Below are 21,491 nucleotides of genomic sequence, written 5' to 3'. Positions count from 1 at the left end.
CCGCCAAAGCCTCCTCCACCTCCTAGACCACCACCATTCCCTGCCCCACCTCCAACACCACCGCCAAAGCCGCCACCACCTCCAAGACCTCCACCTCCTCCTCCCCCTATTCCGCCGCCACGGCCACGACGGCCCATCCAACCCCTACAGCCCGGTCCACGTCTAAACCGACAATCATCTCCATATCCATACCTTTCTTTGTCAAGCTTCTCATCACCAACAACAGCAATCACACTCAATTGAAGAATAATGCACATAACAAGAACACTCACACAAACCCATTTCCTATGGAAATTATAATTAATAGCCATTGCCAAAACAATGCAAACACGTTCACTTTAATTACTGCTTTTGCAAAAATGATCGAGGAGTGTGCTTTATATAGGGTTTGTCCACTAGCCAAAATCTTATTAATGGTGCATGTTATGAACAGTTGGGGATTTGGAGCCAACATTAAACGATGACAAGTGGAACGTAGTGTACCAAAGTCAAAACCCAACGTGGACTTTAATTCGGTTCTCTCAGTGTACCGGTTGATTCATTTATGAATAAGGTAGTGTTTCAATATTACAAATTATATTTTCACAATTTTATATATAAAAAGACAAGGAAACACAATATAGGATAAAATAAAATACTGTTAACGTATAATTTATAACTTTTTCAATGTATATATATGCATCATGCACTTTACGTACTGTGGCTTTCAATTGGACATTTATTTTTAAGTCTAAGACTTTATTTTATCTAATTATTAATTTCTATTTCTGGTAGCTTTTATAAATATATATTGTCTCTCTGTGCACAATTCCTCAGTGTTCATGAGTGAATGTAACACCCTCTTTGGTTCGGAATTATCCGTATAGTTTGTTTCTACTATAGTTAAAAAAACATATATATTAGTAGATAAAATTGATTCAAAAGTAATTAGTCAGACGAAATTCACTCAAATGCTTTACACAAATGTTATAATGAAATAAAAAAAAATCAAAATAATAAAAGAAGTCTTAAAATTTTGAATTAACGGTAAAAATAACTATGATGAAATTGGGTGAAATCTCTGCATAACAAACTCGAATTATATAAACTGGATCTATCAAAAAATGCTTCTAGTACTAGATCAGACCTTGATTAACCATAAATTATAAAGTACCTTAAGAATTTAAGTAATTTTTTTCCTTAACCTTACAAATTTAAGTATATATAGCATTGATTGGTAATTGTATGTATAAATTCGTGAGGTAATATACTTAAATTATATGCGTATTTGATTTAACTTATTTTGAAAAAGCAATATACTATTTTTTTTATAAATTTTAAAAAATAAACAAATATATATTAGAAACAATTCTAACCCAACATCATCAAAATATAATAGAGTAAATTGTGTTCGAATAAACATGCTCGTACGTAGACCAGGAAAAGAATAGAAATGGGTTCCCTTAACTAACAACATATTTACTAATATTTATACTAAGAAACCTTGTTCTTTTTCCCATAATGAGCGAAACCTTTTTCATTTACATTTCTTTTATTGTAGTAGCTATATCCATAACAATATTTGGTAGTAACGGGTAACGAAGCACATGTATATGCTGGCATACACGGCAATGAGTCGGTCAACTCTACCGACGCGTATACTGTTGGCTTCCAATCTACCATTCTGCGTAGAATTAAATTCTCTCTGTTAATTATTTGTATGAAAAAAGGAAGAAAATTGCTCAGACCAATTCTGGCAAATTTGAATGGGCAGTCATGGAAAGAAAATGTTTTCAAATCGAAATTAATAATGGTAGAGTCTGCGTTGACTCGTGCTAGCTTTTGCACTGTCACTGCTGATCAGTGGGAAAAGCTAGCTAGATTGCATTCACAGCAGCTCCAGTTGTTACTACATGGTGTTGAGGTCATTCAAGTGTTGGGAGTGTACCCACAGAAACTCAGAAACTTCTATAGCATACATCTGAAGTTATGTTTAGGTTTTCTTTTATGAGTGAGCAATAAAAAGAACAAAACAAAAACAAGCTACACTCTTAAGGAAGAGATCTCAAGAGCATCAGACATCTACAAAGGACGTAACGAAACTGGACAAAGTTATGTTTAGGTTTAAAGTTACGTACATATTTTGCATAAGATGAGAAGAAAAAATTATTATTTTGAAAGTAAAAAGTATCTTTATGTGTGTTTTTTGGTAAAAAAGAAGAAAATATACAGGATGAATGAAAATAAGAGAAATACAATATAAACTAAAGATGTTTGATTTAAGATGATAAATGAGAAAGATGGTTAAAAATAGGTGAGAACTATATAGTACAATAAACCCTATTGTTTTTAAAATTATTTATTCTTTCTTTCTCCTATTAAACCAAAAATAAATTCACCCTTCTTTGTCCTTCTCTCTACAACCAAATAGTGGTTAAATCTTTTTCAACTTCAATCCAAACATATTCTGAGTCAAAGTAAAATAATTATTATGAATTTATCCTATATTTATACATATTTATAAAATTCATAATTTATACTAAAAAACGTGTTTTTAAGACTTAAAGCGGTATAACACACATATAAAAGTATTTAAATATATGTTAATATCTACACCTCCACATTTATTGGCAAAAAAAACATTTATTGGCATATATACTTAGGAGGTTATGGTGGATCCGCATAATTTAGATAATTAACCTCGCTCCATCAATTCTGAAGTTACTTTGATGATTTCATGATTTCAAGATTATAAATGCTTATAATTGTCTTGCTTTTTTAAATTCGTTAGAATGTTTACATGTATGAACAAACCCAGAGTTGAGTATTATATTGTTGAATATTTGGTAAGTATGCATTAACATGTTTGTACGTAGGAGGATGAATTGAGTGCAATTCTACAATTTTTTTTAATATCAGAAATTAAAGGAACTTTTTCTTTTTTTTCTTTTCAAAAAAACACACTAACAAACAAATACTAAATTAATGAAACAACTAAACTACTACACCGACAACAAACAACAATAATAATAACAATCTCATTATTTCCATGGCACATTAACATCAGGTCCCTTGAACCTATTTAAATAAATAAATAGTTTAAATAAGAAGAATATCATAATCCAAACACAGATGATCTTATATATAGCTGAATTTGGACATAACACGAAGATGAGAGGAGGAAGAGGACAGGAGAAATCAATAACTCTATAATAATCTATGGCATCATAACATGAATAATGGTACAAGAGAACAAGAGAAGAGGCTTGAGTTAAGCCATGAATGGAAATGAATGACACTGTTCAAATAAAAATCCCAATGTTGGTTTGGTGGTGGCATTAGTAGTGTCCCACAGCCTTGCCACACCGAATAGCATTGCTTGGAATTGGGTACTCATCTCTCCATGAATTTGCAGGGGAATACACTCTAAGATAAAATTGCTGGCCCAAATACTGATGAACCCAATTCTCAGACCTCACATTCCACATTCCCACATTATCCAAAGGCATGTAAATTGCAGTCCATGACTTGGGATACACCTGTCAAAACCAAATAATACTTTTCAATATCTGAACAATAATAATGTAAATGAAACCGACATGGCATCTAACTAAATAATTCATGCACATGCACCGACACTGCAAAGAATTTATCAATCAATCACCGACACTGCAAAGAATTTATCAATCAATCAGAAATTATCTTATATGATAATTTTATCAAGATAATTACCTTAAAAGTTATTTTTAACATAATTTTTGATTGGTCATCGGTATAAAAAGCAAAAGCCTTTTATATTATCTGTGCATTGATTTTAAACTCTAAAGAGAACCACGTTAAGAGTTATATTATATCACAAGGGATAACAAAGTTGATTACCTGAACTGTGGAACGAGAAACTGTATCTCTTAAATTGTAATTTAGCCTGCTTGCTGATGACCATTGCCCTCCATCCATTCTGCTCATTACAATGAATAGGGCATATTATTATAATGTTGAATTAGTATGACAAAAATGTGTATATTTGTAAGTTCAAAGGAAGAAAACAAAGATAGAACTCATGGTCAGAATTTCGACAGATACATGTAATTCCAAGTTGATGAGGCCAAAGATCATAGATCTCAAAGAATACAAAGAGTTCCATAGAAGTAAATCATCGTATTAATTGAATTAAAAAAGATATAAATGAGTGTGCTACATGCATCATTTATAAAGCTTATTGAACTAGTAACTAACTAAACATGTAATTAACTAGCTAATCAGAAAGCTAGTAGAATCAAAAGGCTGTAATACAATGCAGTTTGGTATCAAATTTGCAGCAGAAAGGAATGAGTTAGGTGATCTTACCCTACTACAAAGAAGCTGTGGCCATCAACGTGCCATGACTCCACAGTGTCTTCAGTGTTCTCAAACACAACCTCTATAAAGCCTCGGAAATCGGCTTCCATGACAGAAGTTTGAAGGTAGCCACCACTACCAGTGGGGTAGTCAGGGATACTTCCAAGGGAGAACACCCCTTGGATCTTGTAGTAATCAGCCAGTTTAAGTGGTGTATCAGCAGGTATGAAGGACACACTATTGACAGCATATCTCTGTTTGCCATTGATAACTGGACCAGAATTTTGAAGTCTAATTGTACGAGTTGTGTTTATCAAACCATAATGGTATGATCCTTGTGGATTAGGTCTTGGCCCACTTGCTGTCAGATTCCTCCTGATTTAATTAATTACATGTTGTATGTAAGCATGGTATCAGAGACAAGATAACAAAAAATTTGCAGTATAAATTCACATAACCTTGTTATATCACTTTAGTTCTTCACTATGGAATATGTTCATTAGATCTCAAATACAATATTAGTATAACTGTGGTCGAACTAATTTATGTCATATCTCAGTTTTTATAATTCTAAAGGATCAATAAGGATTATAGAGATACTTTTGGTGTTGTTCTCCCGTCTAAATTATAGTTTCACCTTGGTAACCTATGCTGATTTTTTAAACAAACCTTTATTATGCAGATCACCGAAGTGAAACTCTAATTCTGATTGGATAACAAAGCTAAAAGTAAAAACACCTAAGGAACTGCATCAATTTGGTCCTGAGGAAAATTGCATACAAAATTATCAGCAAATAGCATATAGCTAGCTAATGAAGAACAACATGAAAAATGTGAATCTAAGTAAATACCTAAGAGAGCGAGCTTGGTTTAAAGACCAATCAACTTGAATAGTTGGCCCCCAAGGGAAAAGGCCAGTAACACCTCCACCAGAGTTACTGTAACGAAAAATGGAGGTAGCATTCAACACTTGGGAGGTGAATCGTGTCGTGACGACAATGAGGTAGTCTTGGGGTGGTTGATCAGCAGTAACCAACACAGAGTAAGTCTGCCCCAGATGAACATCAAGTGAGTCATAAACGTTTTGGAGAGTGTGGGTCCCTTCCACCTCAACAATTGTCATTTTATGCCCTTGGATTCTAAAGTTGATGGAAGTGGTGAGCCCTACATTTGATATCCTGAATCTGTATGTCTTGCCTGCCCAAAAATCAAAGTACCTCAATTTAAAATCCAATTATTATAGCTAGATCTCTGCTATGGCATTGGCATCAGCTTTCAAGTGAACAAATTGCTTAAAGTTTTTTTAATACCTTGATCAACTGTGAATGTGTAAGCATTGGAACCACGACCATTGATGATAATCCCATCAGGGAAGGGAAGGTCACTTCCACCATCCAAAATTGCCCTCAAATCCTGCATGAATCAACACAAGTTTTCTGATGATTTAGGGCTGTGTTTGGAAACACGTTTGCCAGAGAACAAATCATGTTAAATGGTTAATGACACAAAAGCTACAACTAGTAGCTTCTATACAGATGAGAAAATCCACATCCAGAGAAATTATTACATAGTCCCAGACCATCACGTATATATTGTCCCAACCAATCTTCACGCGACGTATAACTAAGATTTTCAATTTATGAGTAAGAGTTAATAACACTCAATTACATGTCGTATGATAATTAGTTGGGACCATGGTGGTTCTGTACCATGAACCATGTAATAATTTGTTGTGACACATGACCAAAACACACACATGGGTAGGATTTCTTGAAGAGTGTAGATTTTTTCTTAGTTACATTGTACGGAATGCAAGGACTAATAACGTTGAGATCTAGCTCCTTTAAAGTGAGGAGATGCATAAAGTGGAAAAGTAAGAAAACATCTAAAACATTGATTTGAATTAAACTACTTGTAAACTTAGCCACATATCCAATAACATTTATCCAAAGAAAGCAAAACTTACTGTGTGATTTCTCTTGTACCAGTCTCCTGCCAATATGGTGAAATCTCCTGCTGGAGTAGGAAAAGGCACTGGAATCCCGGGGCGACTAGCAATTTTGAATCCACCATAACCTCCTGCTGCCTTGTGAAAAGCAAGGGAAGGGTAGTAGAAGTAGCTACCTATCTGATCCTTCACTTGAAGAACATAAGTGAAGTTATGCCCTGGTAGAATTGGACAATTGGTACCATACACTCCATCCTGCCACGAGTTTCTCCTCTGCAGCACTCCATTCCTATAAAGAATCAAGTAGTATAACACTGAATTCTCCTCACATGAATAATAATAAGTGCTGCAATTGAAGTCTTAGCTCTGACATTTTATTTACTTATTTATTTGGCTTTTCACTGATTTTCTCATCAAACATTGCCTGCCATTTTGGGGGCAAAGGCAAGATTCCATTCATGTATTATATTGTAACACCTACAAATTACATTGAAAATTTGATATTTCTAAATCAGACAACTATTTAATATTTCAATCAGGGGAGTGTCTGTTGTCACTTGTCACAATTTTTTAATTTTATAAAATTCTCTAAATTATTATTTTGATTAACAAATAAGGGTATTTTAAAGAAAATTATATAAACAGGAGTTACAATAAACATAAGAGTGACAATAGAAGAATCTTAAAGATCTATTGAACCACAAAACATAAAATCAATGACAGTTCCGGTCAAAAAGATTTTAAAACCACCCAGATCTAGGCATTTAGTATATAATATATTCCTATAAACCAAACCAACCACAATCCTTCTTCTGCATTACCTCTTTTAAACGACATCGTAGCTTCCAAAAATAGGCTTTCATAAATGGAGCAAAAAACATAAGAAAAAGGATAGTTTTTTTTTCAACATTTTTTTCTGCAGCTGATACTTTAAGAGTGGACTAAACAAGAAGGAAATCAGAGAAAGAGACTAACCAAGATAAGAGGAAAGGTTCGTCCAAGCTGTTGTATACATTGATAATCAAGTTGTCATTGGTCACAGCCTCAATTTGTGGCCCTGGAAATTGCCAGTTTATCAAAATACCCTGCCATTAAAATTCACACACCATATATATTAATTTCATTAAGAAAAACTAAGATTATGAAGATAAGAAAATCAAAACAAGACTAAAAAAAAGAGTACCTGTTGTTTAACACCAAGTGGATAAATGTCTCCATATGTGACATTCCAAGTGTAGAATCTATAAGGGTCCTCCCCTCTAACACATGCCACCAACAACACCAAAAATAAGACACAACAAACTCTTACGGAGCAACCCATTTCTTAATTCTTGGTTTCTCCTCTCCCAAACCAAAAATGCAGAAATGGGAAAATGACAATTTTTGTTTCTACTTAGAACCAACCAAGTTCAATATTTTTTTAACACAACACCACCCCTCTTTTCCTTTGTGCAAAGGGGTCAATGCCTACCCTTTGCTTTCTTTTTTTTTTCTTTTGCTTTAGAAACTCTGCCTAGGACAACTGATATAAAGGGAGATAATGTCGGTAGAGAGAGAAACCAAAGGATTCTTTAACAGAAGCAATGGATCATTAAGGGAACCACCTCTTGCATTTGCATGTGGATGTGAGAGATAGTAGCCAGTGACATAATTGAGCTGTACCCAACAATGCAGTACCTTTATAAAGAGTGCCAGCAACCCCTTCAGACCACGTCCCTTCAAATTGACCATAGCTAAGTCATTTATGTTAAAATGTTTGTTTCATGTTAAAAAAACTTTCCCAGAATTAAAAAATTCAAAGTTACCAGACAAAATTATAGAACTCCTACTATGGAATGACATTTACTTACTTTGGTATCCAAAAAGAACAATAATGCATTACCATAGAAGACAATTTTAAACTCAAACCAAATTCACGGTTTAACTTTAATTACTTTTATAATCTCAAGTTACTTTCTTAATTAATTAAGAAATGTGAAGAAAAACTTGTCAGGGATGAATGTGTCTTTTTGTTCTTTGTTGTTTTTTGTCTTGAGGAGATGACTATGTAACTGATATGATCCAGAAACAGTGCATTAGGGTCTACTTTGTCTGCAGGTGTTTGAAAATCCTGGTCTTGTGCATTGATAGCCGCTAACCACTTTTTCTTTCACTGTAACACTACTAGATTTTAATTCTACACGTTGATTCCGTGGCTCATTAATCCATTATACTCTCATTTTTTAAATAAAAAAAATTGTTTATCGGTTTAGTGATTGGTTTTTTTATCCATATGGATATAGAGATTTATAATTTATACATCTTACTCATTTAAGAATAAAATAAATCATCACGATATCATAAAAAAATAAATTACAAACCTGAATATAACATCATGTGAAGAACAACATATCACGTCTACTAAGAAAAAATCATCATGATATCATAAAAAAAATCATGAAATTTGGAGAATTTTTTAAAAAGTGAAATTAAGAAATCGTAAACTAAATCTATTGTGAAAATTTAATAAGTAATTTTATATATTCAAATTTTCAAAAACTTGTTAAATAAAATCATAATAATTTTAATCAGTGTTATATATGTTTTAGGCTGGTTTAAGGTTTTTTGGTCTACAACAAATAAATTTTCATTTTAATCAATTTTAAATTAATTTAAAAGAATTTTATATTAGAAAATAAATAGAGTTATAATCAGATAAAACAAAATAAAGCAGTACCAAAAATAAATCATTTATGGAAATGTATTTAAGGAGCCGCTGCAATCTTTGATCTGCGCACACTTATTTGAATGTTATAGATCTGGAGTTAGGAGGCATATTGGAGACCTGGATTTAAGAGAATGAAAATGCATATTCAACATTGGTGATACACAAAACAATGTTACAAGTTGTTATCAAAAGTTTTGCTTTGCAATTAAGGTGTATAATGAAGGTACCTTGAAACGTGATATCATATGAAGAAAAATGTACAATATTACATATAATATTGATAGAAAATGCAGTATTTATGTAATGAATATAGATGAAGATGAGGTTCAAAATTAAAATTTAAAGAACAATAAAGATAAGATAAAAATAAGATTTTAAAGACTAACAAACATGAGGGTGCAAAGACAAGGATTTAAAAGGGTAAATTTGGTAGAAAAAATAAAAGGAGAGATGGGATTGTACTTAGGAAAATGGGGAAGTGTAAATAGAAGGCGCCTTCAATAATACTTGAATGAGCCACATGGACTTCGGCCAACCCAATCACCACGTTGGATTTCTGGACTCCTCTTCAGCGCAAAACAAAAGTCCATTTTACCATGTAAAAAAGGAGAGAAATGAAACAAAACCTCAATAAGATGTAAATGCAAATAATTAAGGAGTTTGAATCATACACAAATGTTCCAGGAAATTAACAAAAAGTAAACTTAAGTGCTTCCTGATATTTAACATTAGCTTTCATCCATGCAAAAAATATAATTATTTGTCATTATTCCATGCAAGAACATTATCAATTCTATCCGTATCTCTAAAGACCACAACTTTGAGAATATCAACCATTTAATTTCTTTATTTTTTTAAAATCCATAATTTTATTTTCATATTTTAAAATAAAAACATTTAGTTTCTCACTTTTGTAAAATATGTCATTTTGGTCCTTCCTTCAAACTAAAACGTTGATTGTTAATAGATTAACAATGACTATGACCTTTATCAAAATAAATTATCTCGTTAATTTTTACTGATCAATGCATTTTGAATGTGATAGAAAATTTCAAAAAATTAAAATACTAAATGTTTCTATTTTAAAATAAGAGACTAAAATTGTAAAATTTAAAAAATAGAATGATTAAATATCTTTATTTTAAAATAAATTGACCAAAATTACATATACAGAATAAAAAAAAATATCCTTTTAATAGTATCATAATTAATTGAATGAATCAAAGTAATTTTGAATTTTTAAAATTTTTTAATTAGAAATCAATTAATTAAGGTAACAAATAGAATAATATGCTACTCTGTAATTATTTTTATTTTTATTTTTATTACCTTTTAAAAGTATCATAATTAATCGAACGAACCACATTAATTACCCAAACAGAGTAATTTGTTATTCTGAAATTAAATCCATTAACTACTTCATAATTAATTTGTGTGATTAATTACACATAGGGCATATGTGGATCCCATTTTTTTTTAATAATTTAGACGCAGGAATAATTAAAACAAATAAATTTCAATCAATCACATTGTCCATATAAATAAAATATGATACAGATTTGTTTGACTTTCAATGTTTCTCCATACTAATTTTCGGTCAAAAAAATCTTTCTCCATACTAAATGCAATTTTAGGTAAAATTATAACAGAGGATGAAGTGAAACAATAAAAAAATGAAAAATGAAAAATGAAAGCAAACAATCTGCCTCACATATTTAATAATCCTTTTAAAATAATAATTAATCCTTAATACTGAGCAAAATTTTGTTTATCATTATAAATAATCCTCAAAAATACAACTTTGTATTATCAAAGAAATACAACAGAGACACAAAATGGTGAAAGCTTCATTGTTGTTTCCTTGCTTGATAGTTTTATTTCTAGTAGCATCTACAACCGGTATATCTTTCAACTTTTATTCGTTTTTTTGTCTCTTATATACACTTAGAATAAATTTATCATCCAAATCATCAGGTGGCATTTAATGCAAAATATTATGAAATAATCGAGTTGCTGATCTCATGAAACCATTGTTTTTATTTAAGCATTAAGATTATGATAGATTGGGTGAACAAATTTTGCAGGTTTTGTGAATGCATGCACCAATGCAATGCAAGTGCGAAAATGAGGAAGATTGTGATCGTTTACGTTGCTATGGCCCTCGTTGCGTAAAACAATGCATCGATGGATGTTGTGGTTGCAACTGTAGAACACCTAGTAATTAAAACTGTTTGACAAAGAAGGATAATAAAATAAAGCTGAAGCTTTCATAGTTCAAAAATAAGATGCAAAAACTCCATGCCTCTAGGGTTGAATTTGTTTTTAATAAGATAAATTGAACTTATATAATAATACTATCTTCAAGTCTTCATCCACAACATTCACATATCTCATCTCACTTGAGATTTTGTTTTGCTTTTTATGTGTTTTATATTCTCCCCAAATTTCATTTTACACTCATCGATCTCCGCTTTTATTCCAAATTATTGTTGATTCTTCTCATGAAAATGGTTGATTCACTGAGTGTTTATATTCATGTTTTTTTGTTGAATTTGTTTATATTCATGTTAAATCTGTTAGACCAGTCACTAATCATTTTTTAATTTATTGAAACAACTATAATTAAGAAATTTATTTATTCGCATCTTACTCATTTATTCAAATAACTATAATAATTTGTAAGTAGCTCTTTGTAATTAAGTAGTATTTGCTTTCCTGTAGGAAAAAGTAGTGATTTGTTTGTACTCCTTTAGTCCTAAACTAATAGTCATGATATATTATTTTATATAAATAAATAAATAAAATAAAAGAGAATAAATTTTATAAAATTAACTTTATATTATCATTAATTTATTTATAGATTTTATTGTGCATCCTTAATTTTATAAGTGAAAAAAATAGTTAATGTAATTATTTTTATTAGTGGGATTATTAATTCTTGTAATGTAATGATACCGTAATATACTTAAAGTGTTTATTTTTTTAACAAGATAAAAAAAAATACAAATCAAAATTCAATATGATAGGCGATACTATAAGTAAATAAATAGAATGAAAAATATGATATATTTTTTAAGGTTTATTTAACCCATGTTATTCACTTAATACGTCTTGTACTTGATTTGGATGTCATCAATATATTTTGCCTTTTTAGAAGAAAAAAAATATTATTCACTTAATGTAATAAAATATATTACTTTTAATGAAATTATATTTTTTGTAATCAATCAACATATTGTATAAAATAGAATTTTTGTTTGTGTTGTTTGCACATGTGACAAATAATAATAAAATTAGATCTGGCATAATTATTTTTTTCCCATTAAAATAAATAAAATAAAATTCAAGTAAAATAAAAAACAAAATCATCATCAGTAATTAAAATGAAATCAAAATTTTAATAGATCAGTAACTAAAAAATAAAACCAACAAATTTTTTTATTAAAGATGATAACAAAATATAATTATTTATCAAAAAGAATTTTAACATATTTAAGGCATAGATTTAAACATATCTTTCACGTCATTAACCACAAAAATATTTTATGTTGCATGGGTTCAAGGTCCACCACGTGGCTTACTTTCCAACTCTGAATTGATTTATGAATTTTTCTTTCTTTTATCGGTTGTTATGTTGAGCTCTGGAACTTTTAACGTGGATCACATCTTTGATACGTATCTGCCTTAATATTTTTTAATCTAACTCGTGTTATTTCACGTTAATTTTTATATTCACTAGAAATAATATTTTATTTTTTCCGGATGGTTTCACAATTTATAAAGAAAGAAAAAAAGGAAAAAGTGATGTAAAATAAAATATTTATAACTAATTTCTGACAATTTCACATTTTTTAACATTTACTTTTACATCTATTAAAAAATCTCCTTATACTTTTATTTTCTCTCCATATCAAATGATTTGATATTAAAAAGTGAAATAAAAAAATTCAAAAAATATTTTTTACACCCTTTTAAGCCATCTCCATTCCAAGTGCTTATAGTTGAAATTCTCTCACGGAGTTAATATTTTTTTGGGAGAGGATATGAGATGTACTTTTCTATCAATAATAAAATATAAGAATGCGTGATTATTTGTAGGAATTATTTGGTAAAAAATTTAAATCTTTGGATTATAAAGAAAAGTTACTTAAATTATAAAAAAAAATGAACTATGTGTAGTATGGTTTGTTTAAGATGTGTAAAATAGTATATATTGAGATAAAATTGGTCTCACAACTGTAGTACATCATATCGATTAAAAAGGCAGTGCAAAAAAATAACATCGATTAAAAAGGAAAATATTATTTTATTTTATAACATGATTGTAAAAAAAAAAATCGATACAAAAATATCAAACTTTAAAATGGAAATAAATTAAAGAAAAATAACCTATACATGTCTATTTCAAACATATTTCATTCAACCATGGCAATTCGGGGGTTCCCAGTCCCCACAAATGACACACACCAGCTAAATTGGAGTGTTTCATATGTCTTTTTAACCCATCACTCTAAACAAAGGATATGGAGCTTTTCACTTGCATCCACAGAATCTTCATCTCTTTCTCTTTCTTCCTTTTCTTGGCCCATATCACTAGTCAGAGTAATGTGTTAGATTCCACCTCCAACTCCAATATCTACATTGACAAATAGAGAAAAAAAAAAAGAATACAAACTCTAAACAAAAAAGGAGGAAATGGGGTTGATCAAAGCAGCAATTGGAGATGGAGTTTTAACATCAATGTGGGTTTTCATAATCTCAACATTGAGGATTGTCACAACTGAGGTGGCACTTTTCCTTGGCCTCCAACCTCTTTCACTTGCAGGCCTCATAATCAGCACCATCCTAAACAGTTTCTATGTCCTCACCATAAGCTTCATTGGAAGAATCTTAGGTGGTGCAAACTTCAACCCTTCAACAAGTCTTTCATTCTACACTGCAGGGTTGAGGCCTGACTCATCCCTTTCATCAATGGCAGTAAGGTTCCCTGTACAGGCATATGGTGGTGCTGTTGGCGTCAAAACCCTTCTTCTAGTGATGCCATCCAAGTATAATGACATGCTGAAAGGACCTTTCTTGAAGGTTGACTTGCATTCTGGTGCTGTTGCTGAAGGTGTTTTGACTTTCACTCACAACATGGCTATCTTCTTTGTCATGTTTAAGGGTCCTAGGAACCCTTTTGTGAAGGTGTATTTGCTCTCTGTGACAACTGCTGTTTTGGCTATTCTTGGTGGTGGATTCACTGGGCCTTCCATGAACCCTGCCAATGCCTTTGGATGGGCCTTTGTCAACAACAAGCACAACACTTGGGAGCAGTTTTATGTCTATTGGATTTGTCCCTTCATTGGGGCTTCCTCAGCTGCTTTGATTTTCAGGTCTATGTTTATGCCACCAATCAAGCAGAAGAAAGCTTGAATTAGTTAAGCTTTTACATTTTGATTTACTAGTTGAGTAATAAATAAACCATTGCCCTTAGTTTCTTCTTCTTCCAATGTCACTAGTTTTAAGTTGGAATTTTCTAAATCTTTTCTTTTTTATCAACAAAGTTAATTATTAATTATTAGTTTTTATTGATCAATCTTATATCTTGTTATTGTAAATATTCTGAAAGACTATTGTGGCTAGGGAAATTTCAGTATTCTTACTATTCTATTGTGTATAAAAAAGGAAATTTTTAGTATTCAATTTGAATGTTAAACTTTTTAGGAGAGTATTCATGATAAAAGGTGCGCTTAATAATAAGAGTGAGACAAATGAAGAGAATGAATTGCTTAAATTTAAGACTAATAATTTTTTGCATAATTTCCTGGATGAACCATTATTAATGCTGTATTTTTGTGCAACTGTGAATGCTCTTTCATATAATTGTGAAATAAAATATTGTCTTTACTCCTTCTTCCTTTTATTCCATTGTCACATGTGGTTAAGTTGGAAAGTGTACATGATTTCTATCTGCTATTCTGGAAGACTATAGGGAAATTTCAGGATTCAATTTGAATGCTAACTTTTTCAGGAGTATTCAGCTATTCATGATAAAGGTGTTTGTAATAAGAGAGGCAAATGAAGATAATGGATAGGGGGATGTGGATTCTCTGCAGTCACAAGTCATTATTGTGATTACATGAAATCCTGGCCACAAAAAATAATTAATATATATAAAATAATAAAAGAAAATATGACTCCAACATCTGGAGTATTGAACCATATATAACAGCAGGACTCTGCAGTTATTTTTGAACTGCACAAAAAATAATTGTTATATGAAAATGGGGAACTAATAGTTTAGCTAGACTTATATGTGATTTTTTTTTATTCGTACAAATATTCAAGATTTACAATAATTTGTATATGCTGAACTAATTATACTAGACCCTTTATTATATGTGAATGAATTGCTTAAATTGAAGAGTGATAATTTATAGAGTATGTGAATACAATTATTGTTGTATTTCTGTGCAATTGTAAATGTCCTTTCATATAAAATCCAATAGGTGAGCTTAGGTAGATTTCTGAAATAAGTGACAAGGTAGCATTGAAAATTTAAGTGACCCACTGCATTTGCTTTTCAATTAATTAATGCATTCACTTTCAAGATATTCACGCGTTAAACAATTGGACGGCTCATATTTTATTTCGCTCAATAAACATAAGAAATCTCATCCATCCGATGATCTTTCATCTAACGGATATAAATGTGTTGAATACATAAATGCATGCAAAAATATGACTGCGCTGAATCCTCTGCCCTTGAAACTTGAAGTTTATTTATTGTGACTTTGAAGGGAATAGAAAATGTGATCATATTTGTTTTCTTGTGTGCATCTAAGCTTATGATGTGAGAAAGAGAAATTGGGAAAGATTAAGTACGAGTTTTTGTTTAAAATTATTTGTTAAAATGAGTGTTTAGTAAACGGATTCATCTTTTCTTAGTTTGATTTTTATATGTTGGATGTTTCTTCCTCTTCTGCAGATTTAGATAATCAGCAATGCTTCTAGCAATAAATATATTCAAGAGTTGGTGCTGAATTAGCTGAGAATTAAAGTTTATCATGAGCTTATATAAAATTTCCAAAAATTTAGCTTTTTTATAATTATATCGGAAATAATTCAAATAAGTAGTTTTTTTTTTGGTTTTTTTACTATTTTTGTTTAAACTATTTTTTATGGCTATTTTAAGAAATAGATTATATTTTCTTTTTATTTAAATTTATTTTTTTAAGTTTAAACAGACTCACGTTAAGTCACACATTGGGAGAGATGGGAAAGAGAGTGAAATGATAAAAAAAGGTTAAATTATAATTTTAATCCCTCTAAAATTTTAAATCCATAATTTTGGTTTCTTAAATTTTAATTGTAATATATGATTTTCCTAGTTTTATAAATTAGTGATTTTGATTCTCTTACCAAATTATTAATAAATAATTTTAATTAATTGAGTTATTAAATTAATTAAAATTATTAATTATTAAAAAATTAATAAAAAATATTAATAATCTTAATTTTTCACAATATTATATTTCTCTTTCTCATCTCCACAAACTTTTCTTTCACCTTTTACACACATAACAACCCCACGTTTGGATTAATAATTTTTTATTAAACTTTTTTAATAATTAATCATTTTTATTTAATTTAAAATCTCTAATAGTCACAATTATTAGTTAATAATCTATTAGAGGAATCTAAATTGTCAATTTATAAAACTAGAGACAAATATTACAATTAAAAATTAAAAAGATTAAAATCATGAATTTAAAAAATTAGGAGACCAAAATTATAATTTAACCTAAAAAAACACATATAACTCACAATATGATATTTGGTGAGTTTATTTAAACTTAAAAATAAAAACTTTAAACTAAGCACTTAAAAAATGTATTTCTAATAAGCAGTTATGATTTCCTTCTTAAAATAAACTACATTTTATTTATTTTAATTAAAAATAATTTAAATAAATACACTAAAAAATATAAAAAATATTTATTTATTTTATCAAAATAAGTTTTTTTTATAAATAAGATTAAACAATCCAACCCATTTTTACTCAGTAAATTAAACTCTCACTATTCATACACATAACTCACGTGACCACAATAATTTAATATAATCTGCTGCAAACAACGAGGAATTAAAATTCAACAGTACTATTACGACCATATATAGAATGCAAAATCTTAGACTTACTGCTATAATAAACAAAGCTAGTATTCAGTAAAGGATTAAAAGAGTGAACATGTTTTGAAGTTTCCAAGGGGAACTCTCTTCAGCAGGTACAAGAGCACAGGATCTAAATGAAGCACACTTGTAGAAATCTGCCATGGAGTACAAAATATATTACATTGAAGACCTGAGATCATGCATAGTCCTTTACAAGAGGGTGCATTGGTAATTTGAGCATAACCATTAGGCCCTTTTGGGGTGCCATGTTGCTGCTTAGTAGTTCTTCAAGTTGAAGTAGAAGGATCTGTATAGTGCATTGATAGCATGCAATTGGGAAAATATTTATGAGTAAGAAAATTGCACAAGGCATCGCATGAACCTTTGTCCCATTTTATCAGGCTATCACCACCACCATGGATCCAACTCATGGCTTCTGACTAGAGTTTCATCTTCATCTTAAATAAACCCGGATTTGTATTTCCTATTCCAAATTATTGATAAACGGCATTAATTAGCACCGGTTTCTTCAAAACCTTTTCTAATCAATAATTAATGAAATTATATACCAAGGCATTCATAAAATTAAAATATTACTACTTGTGGTCAGAGTCAGAGTCCGGTCAATATTTGCATTAAAAAATAACTTGTGGTCTTAATATTATATTTGGAAAGTTATATATGCTTGTTTCACAGATTGTTTTTCTGGTTAATATAAGTTTTTTCTATTGAACGAGGAAAATAAGATACATAAATTAAGTTATATTAAACCTACTTCTAATGATACTTAAGTTTACAAAGTTAAGTTCAATTAAACTTCTTTTTTTAAACTGTAATCTAATTACAAAGTGGTTTAAGAGCAAACTTTCCTTTTTGTGGTTGCGTGCCAGTAAATAGATAAATGATTAAAGGAAAAAGATCCTCTCCAATTTGAATAAACTGGACAAAATCTCAGCCATCCTTAACTTTTTACAAATTTAAATCACAAATAAAAGATATTGATTAAACTGGACATTCCCCAGTTTTCCCAACCGGCCGGAAAGAATCCATGTCCATGATGATGAAGGTTAATTAACAACACACTTTTCTTAACCGATAGATAGATCTTGTCTCTGCAACAGGATATATGTCTTTTTTCTATTGTAGCAGGATGTCTCTGCAACAAACATCTATACCATCTATGATACTCTCTCTTATTTAAGTATTGTACAATAACTAATTAGTGGTTTTAATTTGGTTAGATATTGACTGTACACAAAGTTGATCGAATAAGATCTATTTTGACTGTTAAAACATTTGTTTACTATTGATTAAATTAATTAACAAATTATAAAATTTGTGAATATAACTCATTAAATAAGATGTGAAATTCATATAATTTTCTGATTTTTAATAATTTTTATTTAAAATTATTTATATCATCTTGTCCTTTTGATTATTCTAACCGGTTAAGTACCCTTTTATTTATAGTATAGTAGTATATTATATGAAGACTGATGATCAACAGTAGAACTGACGTGTGTAATAGTCAATAAGCTTGCAAGCATATTAGAGGATTCATAAATAATATATTCTATTACACAGTTGGCATCAAATTATTGGGAAACTAGAGAGAGGCTTTCCATTTTCCATGCATCAGGTTTCGGGAAATAATTTAGTTAAAAAATGTAAAACACAGACATTTTTAGGAAGAAAAAGTTGGTTAGTAGAGGAAGCATGAGACAAAAAGGAAGATAAAAAAATCCACAATAAAAAAATATATATGTATAGTTCTGAGATTTTGATTAGTTTATATGTGCAGCTATATATAACACTAATTAATTCTCTTAATAAAACACCAATTAATAAAGAGCTTTCTGTTATATTTTACTCTAGCTAATTGCTGCCCAAATCAAAGTAAGTTTTTCTATTGGCTAATGCTATAATTTTAAGACTTTAGAAAGTGAAAACAACACTAGCCAATTAATGACCTTTCCTTGAGAACAAAATCCAAGACCTGCACACATCTTTGTGATGTAATTTTGGTTGTTGAAGAATATTTTATAACTCATCAAGCATGGAAATGATCGATCTCACAATTTGTTTACTTCATTGTTACTTATTTCCCGACATAGATTACAAAGCAATTCGTCACAACCACAAAATTTTTAAGAGCCACCATTTTATTAAAAAAATAAAAAGGAAAAAGTTTATTATTTTACAAAATAACGAATGCATAGAGGTGGGAGAAAAAGAACCATTCCTGAAGTCAGTTTTACAGTTTAGTAACCCGATTAATTTGAACCTGATTAGGCATATGAAGAACAATATTCATAGGTTCATATAAAAATAGCATAAAAGTAAGTACCTGAAAGCAACTGCTATTTGGTTCTTGAGGGACACTGAACTTTGATCCGATAGATCAAGGACAAGAAGCTAATGTTGTTATCAAAAACCACCTTTTTCACTGATGCTGGGGCTACTGACTGATACAATGGACCACAAGAACAACCTCCCCAGCAAACTGTAACAACAAACAACAGATCAATATATAGTAAGACCCTCTTCATATAAAATATTTCTATATCATTCTATGCACAATGTCTTATATCCCATCAATTTGTAACTCAGGATTTTGGAGCATCTGAAGAGTAGGGATATGCTTCTTTTTTTTCTTTTTCTTTTTTTGTTGTACTAAGTAGAAATTAGTTAACCAAGTACTCCAAGTAATTTGGTTTCCAAGCCTCAATATTAACAGCCTTGAACCATCAGATATCAAGAACTGAGAAAACAAAGGTTTCGGTAATAAGAGCATAGGTTAGGTATCAAATTTAAACTTTGTGAATAAAAAAAATAATTAAAATTAAAGAATTTCACTAAAAATAATCAATTAAGTTTCTGATTAATCATCAGTATTTTTACCAGTACCATGATAAAAAAAAACATAAATTACAAACATACCATTAATTGATCTCAGGTTTTAAAGATGATGAAGAAGTGGGTGAAGGAGGAGCAGCCAAGTTTATTAGTACGGATACAAAGGGTTTTGGCCCATTAGTTCTTGGCCGCTCCTCTTCGAAAGAGAGCTTAGGGCTTAAACCTTAAATACTCATATGTGGTGGAAAATAGAAAAATGTAACGAAATGAAAAAGGGAAGTGACTTGGTTCATTGAACCTAGACACACACAAGAGTGGTGCATAGTACACAGGAACATGGCTATATGGGACGAGAGCTGTAAAAGGTTTGGAAGGTGCGCGCAGCATCTGTTTAACGTTTTCTCTTTTGGGGAACAGAATCAAACCGAAATTTAATAATGTTTTAGAGCATCTTCACCGTTCACTACGCGGCGAATGCATATAGTTACAGTATACTTTTGTTGGATATTTCTTAATTAATCATCAGTGACTCATCGATCTTAAGAGAAACCAATCATTAGAAGGACTCACACCTTAATTTTTCAGACTCAATGTTTAAGGGACTGTGAATTGTTCGACAAAACATATGACAATTGAGCATTTAACTTAATTTGAATTCAATCACATTCAATAAATAGGAATGACTTCCCTTGATCACTCTAGGTCGTCACATGAAAAGGACACATTAGGATTTTTAGATGACTCCTAAACATGGTTCTGATTAAATTGTGATTGTTGTCACGGTTGTAGCCATTGCAGTTGATGTGATGCAGATTGCGACTATAGCGGCATGAAATTAATATAAGTTTATGTTGAATGTAAAATAAGAATTTTATTGGAAAAATATAAATTACGCTTGTCTGTAATTACTAATAAGAATTTTACAATTGTTCCAATGTCTGATAGATCTTTTATTATAAAACAGTATAAAATTTCATTTATTTTAAGATTTAGTCTCTTATAATATCTCATGCGGCCACACGTACTCACTTACAAGTTAGAATGAAAGATTGAAATATGAATCTTTATCCTTCTTTTTTGGACAAAAAAGTGAAATAGAACACTGTCAAGGTTCCATTGAGGCTATGTTGTGTGATTGAAATTCACACCACAATTATGGGCCAATGCGGTTGCAAATCCGCAACAATATTGCAATCACAGTTACAATTGCGGTCCAATTTTAAATCATGCTCCTAAATATTACGCTTGATGTGAACAAATTAAGATACCAATTCAAGCAATCTCATTGATTAATGAATAGGCATTATTACTACTAGGGAAACACATACATTATCGCATTTGTGTGTTCGCATTGTGAAAGGGTGGATAAAAGTGAGAGAAAGGGATAAAATTAACTAGATGAAAGTAGATACCACATCATAAAAAAATGATTATTTATTCCTCATTTTGTGCATGGTTATTGTTATTTTTGTTTTAAACATGCAAAAAAATTTAAGGATAAAATAG

General features: G+C 30.3%; 3 protein-coding genes and 1 long non-coding RNA gene across 4 annotated transcripts in view; 1 reads left to right on the top strand and 3 right to left on the bottom strand.

Annotated features, from left to right (window-relative positions):
* The window catches only part of LOC102662439 (glycine-rich cell wall structural protein 1), a 4,511-nt gene extending 4,200 nt beyond the window's left edge, over window positions 1-311 (bottom strand). The window contains exon 1 of the mRNA XM_014777104.2: window positions 20-311. Within this exon, the coding sequence (XP_014632590.2) occupies window positions 20-311 (292 nt within the window). The remainder of the gene's footprint in view (window positions 1-19) is intronic.
* Window positions 312-2,995: 2,684 nt separating this feature from the next.
* On the bottom strand, window positions 2,996-8,255 carry LOC100797670 (L-ascorbate oxidase homolog). The gene is made up of 8 exons (XM_003527453.4): window positions 7,449-8,255; window positions 7,241-7,350; window positions 6,284-6,554; window positions 5,628-5,730; window positions 5,169-5,514; window positions 4,327-4,692; window positions 3,859-3,937; window positions 2,996-3,518 (listed from the first exon to the last, which is right to left on the bottom strand). Exons 1-8 carry the CDS (start codon window positions 7,584-7,586, stop codon window positions 3,318-3,320), a joined length of 1,614 nt encoding a protein of 537 aa, XP_003527501.1. The 5' UTR covers window positions 7,587-8,255; the 3' UTR covers window positions 2,996-3,317.
* Window positions 8,256-13,407: 5,152 nt separating this feature from the next.
* SIP1-6 (aquaporin SIP1-6) lies at window positions 13,408-14,518 on the top strand. Its single transcript, XM_003527452.5, has one exon. The coding sequence runs from the start codon at window positions 13,668-13,670 to the stop codon at window positions 14,385-14,387; it is 720 nt and encodes a 239-aa protein (XP_003527500.1). The 5' UTR covers window positions 13,408-13,667; the 3' UTR covers window positions 14,388-14,518.
* A 2,641-nt stretch (window positions 14,519-17,159) lies between these two features.
* Window positions 17,160-20,228, bottom strand: LOC100796773 (uncharacterized). Its single transcript, XR_136609.5, has 3 exons — window positions 20,070-20,228; window positions 19,477-19,632; window positions 17,160-17,613 (listed from the first exon to the last, which is right to left on the bottom strand). It is a non-coding gene; the product is annotated as an uncharacterized lncRNA (long non-coding RNA).
* Window positions 20,229-21,491: the final 1,263 nt, after the last annotated feature.

Source organism: Glycine max, chromosome 6 (genome assembly GCF_000004515.6).
Source record: "Glycine max cultivar Williams 82 chromosome 6, Glycine_max_v4.0, whole genome shotgun sequence".
Classification (NCBI taxonomy): Eukaryota; Viridiplantae; Streptophyta; class Magnoliopsida; order Fabales; family Fabaceae; genus Glycine; species Glycine max.
This window is presented reverse-complemented; position numbering and strand designations above follow the sequence as displayed.